General features: G+C 37.3%; 1 protein-coding gene across 42 annotated transcripts in view; it reads left to right on the forward strand.

The window, feature by feature from the left end:
- The window catches only part of ANK2 (ankyrin 2), a 347,388-nt gene that overhangs the window by 306,588 nt on the left and 29,150 nt on the right, over nucleotides 1-11,650 (forward strand). For 38 of the 42 annotated variants that reach the window (XM_044429261.1, XM_044429248.1, XM_044429258.1 and 35 more), the window contains 7 exons: nucleotides 2,113-2,317; nucleotides 3,424-3,520; nucleotides 4,390-4,618; nucleotides 5,840-5,965; nucleotides 6,536-6,658; nucleotides 7,561-7,593; nucleotides 11,287-11,308. In XM_044429261.1, the coding sequence (XP_044285196.1) occupies nucleotides 2,113-2,317; nucleotides 3,424-3,520; nucleotides 4,390-4,618; nucleotides 5,840-5,965; nucleotides 6,536-6,658; nucleotides 7,561-7,593; nucleotides 11,287-11,308 (835 nt within the window). The remainder of the gene's footprint in view (nucleotides 1-2,112; nucleotides 2,318-3,423; nucleotides 3,521-4,389; nucleotides 4,619-5,839; nucleotides 5,966-6,535; nucleotides 6,659-7,560; nucleotides 7,594-11,286; nucleotides 11,309-11,650) is intronic. The other 4 variants (XM_044429254.1, XM_044429270.1, XM_044429257.1 and 1 more) reach the window with 1 other exon arrangement.

Genomic DNA, 11,650 nt, shown 5'->3' on the forward strand with positions numbered 1-11,650 from the left:
GAGTGCTATCATTATCTCCCCTCAGTCTTCTCTTCTCTAGGATAAACATGCCCAATTCTTCCCTCACAGGGCCTTGCTTCCAGTCCCCAGTTCATTCTTGTTCTCCAACTTGTCTGCATCTTTCTTAAACTGTGATGCCCAGAGCTGGGCACAGTACTCCAGATGAGGCCTAAATGCTGCTCCATGGAGGGGAACTAGAACTTCATATGATTTGGAATATTTCTATTAATGAAAGTATTTACCTTTTTTGCAGCCTCATCACATTGTTGACTCATATTCAGCTTGTAACCTACAACAATTCTAAGATCCCTCTCACTTCTATTATTGCACCAAGTATCCTCCATCTTGTAATTTTGCATTTCATTTCCCTTTCCTAGGTACAGAACTTTGTTCCTATTAAATTCCATTTTTTTGTTTGCAGCCCTGTGCTCCAACCTATCAAGATCACTTTGAATGTATTTTCTGTCTTCCAGGGTACTAGCTAACCCACTCAATTTTGTGTCATCTGCAAATGTGATACGTGTTCCTTGCACTTCCTCATCCAAATCATTAATAAAAATATTGAAGAACATTGAGCCCAGAACTGAACCCTTTAGTATCCCACTTGTTACTTGTACCTTTCCCCAGTTTAAGAAGATGCCATTGATGAGCAACTCTGTAGCCAACTGTGGATCCACCTGATAATTGCCCAATCTAGCCTACTGTTAGCTAGTTTGCTAATTAGGATATCATGGGACACTTTGTCAAAAGCTTTGCTGAAGTCAAGATAAATTATGTCCATAATCTACCGGGGAGGTTACCCAACTTAAAAAATGAGATCAGATTAGTCTGGAAGGATTTGTTCTCAACAAATTGGCTTCTAGTAAACACTGCATTGGCGCCCTAGTTCCTTCAATTCATTTACATCTAGTTTACTGGAGCACAAATATGAATTTATTGAAACACTACAGAAAATCAATCATGATATGAAATCAGAAATTAATACATCTGGATGCTTTTTGTGAATGTTCTGCTTATCTGCACATGGGTGAAACGCCACACAAAATCTTGAATCAACCATACAGAATTATGTCAAGCTTGTCATTCAGAATTGCCAATTTTAGAGAAAAACCTAAATGAGGAATATGCTTAAAGTATCACGAGAGGACATGGTGGAATGCTAAATCTGTGCTTTACAGAAGCAACACTAGCTTATATCATTGTAGTGCCGTTTTATCTGCAAGACCACCATGGGAAATTAAGACTGCAATCCTGGACACATTGCCCTAAGAGTCCCATTGAACTCAGTGGAATTCTACACAGGATAGAATTGAATTGTAATAATATTGTAGATTCTAAAGCAGACAAGTAAAAGTATTGGACATTCTCGTGTGTGTGTGTGTGTGATTCTACAAGAAAATTGAAGTTGAAAATTGAAAATTGAATTGCTAGCATCTATGATGTTTGCCACAATCTTATATGTGTTATTCAGAACTAAGGCCCATTAAGTCCAACAGGACTTACTTGCGGGTAAGTAGGCATATGATTATAAGACCAACCATTTACTTCTGAAGAACTATGGATAGGATTGCACTTTTGTCAAGTAATTTTGCCTCTTTCAAAACTGTAATTAAGAGTGCCATAATTCACAAAGAAATCAGTTTGACAGTTTGAACTTGTATTGGAAGAATGCTTTAAAGGTAATAATGAAGGGGATGATTAGTTTATAAAGCGTAGTATGATTCACATATGAATGACATAAAATACACAACTGTCCCTACTTCTAAAAAGTGGGCAAGCTCACCTCATTCTGAGTCTAACTTTTAGAGTTTTCAGAGAACTTGGTAAACTGTAAAAATCTTGGTAGACTACAATTTCCAAGATTATTTATTTATATATACATACATACAGCCTCTGGCTCAAACAGAGATCCTAAGGTGAGTTACAAATTAAACTTAATTAAGAGCAATAATGGCTCCTTATTTGTCCTGGGAAATTTCATTTCCTTTAGTGGTAATTGCATAAAAAGACCAAAGGAATGTAGATACTAAATATCACATGGAATTGTAACTAACTGAGGAGACATTGCAGTTAATCATAAGTAAGATATATTTACTATTTGTCTTTGGATAGGCTCAACCTATGCACAATGAACTTGTAAAGAAGATTTTAGGCAACAAAGCTACATTCAGTCCTATTGTCACATTGGAACCAAGGAGAAGAAAATTCCATAAGCCAATAACAATGACTATTCCTGTTCCCAAAGCTTCCAGTGATATGATGATTAATGGATATGGGGGTGATACACCCACCCTAAGACTACTATGCAGCATAACAGGTAAACTTGTAAGAAATACCTTGATGAGTCTACGTAATATTATTCAATAATATTCTATGTTGCTTGTCATTGAAGCCTGGAATTCATTCTCAACTTTTGTTTAGGACATTTTTGCTGTTAATTTTGACTAATCTGAGTTTGCAACTGATTTGTATCTGATCTGATTTGCAAGCCAGAGAATAAAGCATGATTAGTGTAGAAGACCACACACACAAGGTATTAGCTGAAAAGAATCAGTACATTTATTGATACACAGTGCCACAAAAAAGAGCATTCTTAACTTGCTGACAGACATATTATGTATATCTATTTATAAAATGTCATTGTAATCCAAAGCAGGGTACAAAACCAATGAAACATAATAAAATCATGCAAATACTAACCAATAAAATAGCAGAATGAGGGAAAGAAGTGTAGTGGGTTTATAATTTTTTATTTTAAAAGTACTGGGCAGAAGTGACTTTTAGTTAGAAAATTCAGAAAAAGTACGGAAACTTTTTGGAGACCGCTCGTAGTAATAAAATGTTCCCCCCTTCCAAATTATTCTGTAATTTATTTTGCTGGGGTGCCATGCAAAATGGCTTCCTGTAGCCCTCCGGACTCAGTAACAGGCATCCAATGGAAGGAGGGAAAAGTACCAAAGTAAGAGTGATTCCCTGTTCCCTTGTTCTCCTAAACATTAAGATGACTGAATTTTGACTGTCCTTTTTTTTCTCTCCTTGCAAGCTAGAGAGGCTGAGTCATCCCTGGAATTTTTCAGAAAATAGCAGTGCTTTCCCTTCCAGCCCACCAGCCAGTACCAAAGGCTCAGAAGCTCAGTCAGAGCAGGAAGAACCGCACCAACTTTGAGGGAAGAGGAAGGCCCCTCCATGGTCAAACTCCCCACTCTGACCTTGGAGTGTTCTTGTAATGTAGCTGGGCCTCTTACTTATCCTATGGCTCCCTGCTGACAACATTGGGGCACAGCATTGCACCCTTAGGAGATTAACAACTATTTGTGTTAATATTTGCGGATTGGACTGTGACTTGATTTTGAATGTATTGGCTAATATCAATATTGGATATCTGACACATACCTCTTTCCCATTTATCCTCATGTCTTTCAGGTGGAACAACACCTGCTCAGTGGGAAGATATTACAGGAACAACGCCATTAACATTTGTCAATGAATGTGTTTCTTTCACCACAAATGTATCTGCCAGGTACAACTGTACAGAATAGTAAATATATATAAAGCTGTACTTAAGAATTTCAGTATCTTCAGCTTGTCAGCATATTAATTGTATACTCATGCCCAAGTGTTTTCAGTAAACTCACAAGGTGGCAATGTCATTTTTGTAATGTATCCATCCCTTGGTCCTAACCTAGCCTTTGGAGATATTAACCTACAGTTCACACTGAAATACTGGCTAGGATCAATAAATGGATCTGTCACAAATAATGCAGGTAAATATTCTAACTACCTAAATATCGTGTAGTAATGGTAGGTCCATATTCCTGATATTCACAAAACTTTTTCCTGCAGTTAGAAGGAGATTTGCTGACCTTCTTTCTTTAATGTCTGTATTCTGGATGCTCACAATCAAACTGGATAAAATTACTTTTATCTTCTCTTATATGTAATTGTTGTTAATAATTCTATGAATTATTTTGTTAAATGGTATAACTTGAGGCAAACTGCAAAGGAATAGGACAGAATAGTGCTATTTCAAAGGAATGTTTTGTAGCCTGTTACATTATAAGCCTTGCTGTAGGCTATATTAAGATAGAGCAGCCTTCTATAGCCTGGTACAACTCCCATTATGCCTGACAATTGGTCATGTCAGCTGGGGCTGATGGGAGTTGTAATCTACTGATACACCAGGTGGAGAAAGACTGCTTGGTATACCTGGTTAGGAAACCTGAATCCTGATTCAGAATCCAGAAGAAGAATCCTGATTTCATCTGGTTTCCAAGCAATATAAACCTGGTAGCTCTTATGTGCGATGCCACAGCTTTCTTCTCACTGCTTGACAATTCTGTAACAAGAGTATATATATATACACACATATATATCTATATTAATTTACAGGTTTTGGTTGATAGACTGTCGACAAATTCAAGAATCTGTTACATTTGCTTCCCAAGTGTATAGAGAGATTATCTGTGTGCCCTATATGGCCAAATTTGTAGTCTTTGCCAAATCTCATGATCCCATAGAAGCCCGACTAAGATGTTTCTGCATGACAGACGATAAGGTGGATAAAACATTGGAACAACAAGAAAACTTTTCTGAAGTTGCTCGAAGCAGGGATGTAGAGGTATAGTAAAAAAACAACAACAACCCATTATTTTATTCATATTTTTATGCATGTGCTTTTAAAACCACAATCTCTACTTTCCACTTTCACCTTTCAGTTTTAGGGACAAGCTTAATCAGGACTAGGCAAGATTTGGGGTCTCTGGACACATCTGGAAATTAGAGAACCTGTCCTGCCCACAATCATGAAATGACTTCCATGAGTATGCCTTGCTAAGGACCAGTGATCTGTCTAGTAATCTGTCATGGGAAGTTAAAATGATAGCAGCTTGAAGCTACCACTCTCTCCCCCCGCCCCCATTAAAGTTACCTTCCATTTTAAAAAGACTAGCTTTTCCTATCATTGTTTTTCATTATAACTACCACAAGAATCTATCCTTAATGATCAGCAATTTCCTCCAGTTGTAGTTGCAATCTGAGGAGGACCTAGTCAATCAATATGTAGATAGCTGAGGCAGAAGATCTGTTCTGTGCAAAATAGGCCATAGCCTTTGGATTGGCATCTATAAAACCATGAAAACAAAAACATCAGCTGCAAGAATGCCTGGATGGTGTATAAGAATAGCCAGATCCCACATGCCTCAACTGTATTGATCCATGCTTCCTCTTTAGGTCTGTGGACAGAGCAGCAGTCTCTTGTACTCAGTTGAAAACTCATTCCTGATTCTGCCATTCTAGAGTATAAGAATAAAAGTTAAGTTGAATGGGAACTTTCAACTTATGGGATCATGAAAACCATGTGTGCCAAAATTGCCAGCCTGAATAAGTACAAATAGAAATCCTTAGATAGATTCAGAAAAGATATCAGGTGGTATTTTCCGGTACCATACCAGTAATTCAAATTATGTTGCACTAGCCCAAGAAACTTTTGCACAAAACCAGTAGCTTTAGTTTGCATGACTTTTCCAGGGCATCCCATTAAGCATGCTAATACTATTGATATTGTGCAAGAGGTTCTTGATGTCAGTGTCATATAATTTGCATTAGTGTTTATGGAACCATGGGATATTCCCTATAATTTCAGTTTTTACAGACATGTATAGCCCGGTTTTAAAGGAAAAAATAAGTACATATTAGCAGATTTTAAACAAGATTTTTTATAAACAGTGTCAGTACATTCTGGAAACTGATGGAATCTAATATTGTATTCTGGCTTCATGACAATTAAGTATTATAACATTCATGAAAATTAATTGTTATGTTCCTTATTAACCATACATAGGTATTAGAAGGAAAACCCATCTATGTGGATTGCTTTGGGAATCTAGTACCACTAACGAAGAGTGGCCAACATCACATATTCAGTTTTTATGCCTTCAAAGAAAATAGACTTCCATTGTTTGTGAAGGTAATGGTTGTATGTCAATATTTTGCTTTATTTGGTGATGACCAGATGATTCAACAAGCAGAATCTCAAAGCCATTAGTCTTAGCTGTTCTCATACCAACAGTAATATTAAAGGAATGCATTTCTAGTGCACTATTCTGGGCCATTTTATGTGGCAATAGAAAAATCAATGGCAAACTGGAAAACATGACCTCATGTATGAAATAATTATGCATTAAGTTATTTGAAGGCTGTCTTGTTCCTGGTATTCCATCCAAATGCTTTCTAGATATTAGTCTGTTTTCACCAAATAAAAACAATGACAGTTCTCAAAAACATTGGTACCTATCCTGTGGTGTCTTTTGATTTGGAATGTACTTTGGAAGCTGCTAAAGCCTCAGGCTTTTCATTTTCTGGTAGATAAATAAAATGTTCTTATTCAAGCAGGGTTTTAGTGTCTATGGAATGGACATACATTAATGCATGTTGATGTTCATCTGTTCATTTAAAGTACCTAGATATTTAAAACTTCTGGCTCTCTCATCGAGATTTAGAGGTAGGCAACATGAGGTCTTGTATTTTTATGCATTAGGTTCGGGACACAACTCAAGAAGCTTGTGGACGCCTGTCATTTATGAAGGAACCTAAATCTTCAAGGGGACTAGTGCATCAGGCTATCTGCAATCTGAATATCACATTGCCAATTTACACAAAGGTATTTCACAATATAATGATAAAATTTTGCCCACTTATTGAACTGGCACCCTAAAATTTGAGAAACCACATTGCTGCCTCACATTTCATAAGCTCTTTTGGATAGTTCATTATTTAGTTTTGTTATGTAAATTTATATAAACAAACTAAAATATAAAATGAAGTCATGTAAATAATAGTCTTTTCTGTATCAGTGATTCTCAGTCTCTTGAGTGCTGAGAGTCAGCTGAAACCATTTTACAGCATTATGTATTAATTTTCTGAGTTAATGGACATAAATCCAGGAAATATTTGATGTTATTTATCCAAAGAACCAACATTGTAAGAGCTAGATCAAATATTTCAGCTACATTTCCATTCAGAAGCACACTGTCAGAAGAGGAACTAATAAGTTTGTAGTGTAGCTTCCATATCTGGGTGGTTTTATATAGCCTCTCTTCTCACTTCCATATTGATCTGCATGAGAACTGCCTGATACATGTACCAACTCCCATGATCATTGATTAGAATTTAAAGATTGCAACTATAGGACTGAAGTATTAACTATAAAGAAATAACTATAAATATCTGCAAAAGGCTATTTTATTTTTAATATCAGTAACTATAGTGAGCTTTTCAGCTACCTGGAGGATGAGAAACCATGCTCAAGGTTCCTTAATAGGCAATAATAACAGAGTAAAAGCCTAACATTTACAAGTATCTTTCCTTCTTATAATTAACTTGGTGTCCCTAGCTTTTAAAAATTTAACTGATCATCTTATTCCTTCTTTTTCCTTCTCAGAGGAATGTGCAAAAATTGTGCTTGTTTTGTATATGACCAGAAATCATTCTTTTCCTTTAACTGCATCCTGTCTTTCCTTGCTCTGTTTTTCTCTTTTCTTTCATGGCATATTGGGCTTAAAGGAATCAGAATCAGATCAAGAACAGGAAGAAGAGGTAATTTTGCTAATACAACAATGCTCTATCAAATGACTGTGGCTAGGATCCCAGTAGCCTTGTATAGACATAGGCAGATGCATCAGTTCTCTCCGTCCTTATCTGCTAGATCACACATAGCTCCAGGGCACCTGCCCATTGTCCAAAGCAGTGTTTTTGGGCTGCAGAACTGCAGTTAATTGAAAAGGGAAGTGAAAGTTTCCATTTCATCACACCAATGGAGGAGAAGGAGAAGTGCAGCAGGCTTGTTTGTGTAATGTTAAATCATACTTTAGCATTACAGAAGTGTCTTTGAAATCTCTGGCAAGCCAACCCTGAAATTTGACCAAGGTCATTGGGAATGTTTTTAGTTTTTTGCATTAGAAACTAGACACTAATATTAATTGCTGCCATTGTGTTAACAGTGTTAGAGGTAATAGAGAAGATGGGGGGGGGCTTAAAAAAGAACACTCATTAACCTACATGTACAATATCTACTGCTACACCTACTCAGTTAACTTATTTACATGGCCCTTGGATGTCATCATCAGTGCCCCTACTGAACGTTCCATTCTACTGGCTAGATCAGTGATGGCATGCGTGCCTGAAGGGGCATGCAGAGCCCTCTCTGTCAGCACAGGATCGCCATGCGAATATTCGGAAAGGTTAAGGGTGCCAGGCAACGACATCACTCATTAGCCATGACTTCCCGAGCTTTCACAGTGAGCTGCCAGGGATTTGCTTGGACTGTGAATTTAACAGAAGGTAGGAAAGGTGGGAAATACACTCAAATGCCTTTTTCAGGGCCGGGTCAAAAGCTGGTGGTCAGTAAATACAGGTTTTATTGCAGTGTTGGCACTTTGCGATAATTAAGTGGGTTCTGAGTTGCAGTTTGGGCACTCAGTCTCTAAAAGGTTCGCCATCTCTGGGCTAGATGGACTAGAAGTACCTACCTTATGGTATTTGCTGACAGGCTGACTTTAAAGGATAGTGAGAATCCAAAGTACTACTGGTCTAATACTCAGTGTGTGTGTATCCTTTTAGTTCAGTGGCAGAGAGGCATTGGTACATTATCCTTTCAGCCATTCTTCTCCTTCAAAAATTGCAAGCATATCCAATCACTTGGTAGAAAAGTTTTGGTTACAGTTTAAATAAGATGTGTTGATTTATTTTGATTGTGCAAACCAGTCCATGGTCAGAATTAAAGCATTCTGATCCCAAGAATGACTCAGGATATTGAGTGCAAGGCCTATGAGTGGCATTCAGTTCTGGTACTCAAATGCAGTTCAAACTATTATTCAGCAGAATAATTTGGGAGTGGGGGAACATTATATTACTACAAGGGGTCTTCAAAAAGTTTCCGTACTTTTATATTTTCACTGGAAACTGTGAGGGCAGAAGGAGCAGTAATTGGTCGTGTCTGAGAGTGTCATGTGACTAGTCTGTCTGGCAAGCCGGCTGCGCTTGCAGTTTAGTATAAGAGTTGTCATGCTGTGATGAAGGTAGCTGCGAAACTTAAAAAGTGCACCAAAAAAGTGTGGAAACTTTTTGAAGACCCCTCATATTATTGTTAAATATGAGAGTCAGAAATCCTTGTCCATCTACTAGAAATCAGGTAGGGATTTCCATTGCATACAGATCCTACTTCTTCCACCCTTGAGGTACAACAAGCACTTAACTAAAACCAGTTTATATTACTATTAGTTGAGTTTTTGGGGTTTTAGGTAAAGAGTTTTTTTTTAAATCCAGAGGGGGAGTTCTATTATTCTTGTTTATAATTAATTATTCTTACCATATTGATTTATATGTTCATTCTTTCCATGCTCTAAAATGGAGGTAACCACCATCTGATGCACATTAGGCATTTTATTATTTCCTAGGTTTTATACTGCAATAAAGATTTAATTTTACAGTACCATTTTGAGACTTTAGCTCTTATTTTGGTTGTTGGTGCTGGCCCCTTTTTCCTTTGAACAATTGCCTAAGAAAAGTAGTCTGTGCTGCCATAGCTAAAGCAAACTTTTAGTTTGTTAAAATGGGGCAGCAACATCTGGCAACTCATTTACCATTACTAAAAATTGATCCAGCCTTGATACAATGTCTGGGCATATAAAATGGTTAATCTTGGTTTACTAGGCTCCTACTTCATTTTACTTTCCTCTTTAAATCTGCATGTCTTGTACAAATATATTTTCATGCAACACAAAGTAATGCCGATTGTAGAGAGGGGACCAGTCTCTCACTCACTGCAAGCTGTGCAATGGGAGTCATCATCAGGTTCTGAAGTGGAAGAGGAGAAGGCTGGACAGGAGCAAGCAGAGGCTGAACCCTTTGAAGCTCCCCTTCAGGATTGCTTATAGAAGTTTCTCACACTGAGTGAGAGATCATTTTGCTTTGGAAAAGACGGAATGTTTTCAGGAGGGGAGGAGGCAGTACAGAACCCAGTTCTTGATCCAGTAATGAGGCATTGGGAGAGACAAGCTGTTCAGCTGGAGGGGCTTCGCTGTGCTCACCATCTTGCTTTTCAACAGCAAAAGCTCCCCTCAGGGTAGAGCCAGCAGCCTTACTGAAAGAGAGGGGCCATGGGGCAGTTTCCAGTTTGGTTTCAACTCTTTAGATGAGCAGAGGCATCTCCTTCCAGCTTCAGTAAAACGCTCTTCAGAGTTAAACTGTTCTATTAATTGTGGAGTTACACTAGAGCAATCATATTTCAAAGGTTTGTCTTGAGTTTTTGGAACCCAAAGAAAAGAGAGAAAGGACTAGGCCATGACACTGGGTTTCTGGTGGAGTTGCTCCAATTGAAGAATCAGATCTGGCTCCTAATGCTGTTCTGACAATTGTGGCACTGCATCAACACACACATCCTTGCACCCTAGACAGTACAATCACAATTTAGGCTCAGTCCTGTGCAAATTTTCTTGGGAACACATGCCATGCCATCAAGTGCACAGGAACTTACTTCAGAGTAAACATGCACAGGATTCTACTGTTAAGGGATTGGCTTATAAGTCTGTTAATTGTGTTCAGTGTAAAGCATTAAAACTTTGATGGTAGGCACTCCATACATTTTTACAATATAACGCCACCTTTATGTCACTGATTAGATCATTTTGCTATCTTCTTTGCATGTTTGTGTTAAGGAAAGGTGGGTAAAATATAATATTAACTAAGTATTACTTTCAAAACCAAGTAATAGCCTACAGCAGATTTCCATACAGATGTGGACCAGTTCTGAACATAATCAGATCCTGATTATGTTTACATGTTTATAAAGGTAAAGCTAGTGTAATTAGGTCATATCTGGCATTGTCTTATGTTCCCAATTTTGCTACTAATTTATTTCTCAAGATATTTGTCTAGAATTTTCACATGTGCAATAACCTTCCCGCCATTTCCCCCCTCTTTCCCCTCCTCCCATTTCCCCTCCCGTCATTCGCAGTGCTTAAATTCCAACTTTCAATATAAACTAACAATTTAGCCTGTAGCATTTGGTAAACAAGAACATGTAATTTAGCATAATCATTAGAATTCATTTTATCCAAAGTCATATTTAATTCATTGGGGTTTATTTCAGAGCATGGTAAGGACTGAGACTTTTAGTTGTGGCTCTGGTAAATTGGACCCACCTTAGCTTAGCCATTGTTCCAGGTAATAAGTTTCACTATTTATTGGAAGTCAAAATTGCTGTAATGATTTCACTGTGTTCTCTTTCAGATTGACATGACATCAGAAAAACGTAAGATTTTAATTAAAATATAGTGGTTTATACAAAAGCTGCCTAATAATACATTTAAGCATGAGAGACATTGCAAGCTCTAATTGCCAATGATGGTAGTATTTTGCTAAAATAGCGAAATATAATAATATAAATGCAGCTTTTAGACTAAATGTGTTGTTACTAATAATTAAAATTAGACTACCAAGACAGTTCATCTAAGCATTCATATTATTTTGCCATCCCCTTGTGACCCTGCTTTTGCTGTTAGACTTGCATAAATCTCCATTGGTTATTTCTTTTTTTAATATATGTTGACATAAAATCATCACATTTTAAAAAATAATTACAGTATCACCTTTA

This window comes from Varanus komodoensis, unplaced genomic scaffold, assembly GCF_004798865.1.
Source record: "Varanus komodoensis strain SLA01 unplaced genomic scaffold, ASM479886v1 scaffold2, whole genome shotgun sequence".
Classification (NCBI taxonomy): domain Eukaryota; kingdom Metazoa; phylum Chordata; class Lepidosauria; order Squamata; family Varanidae; genus Varanus; species Varanus komodoensis.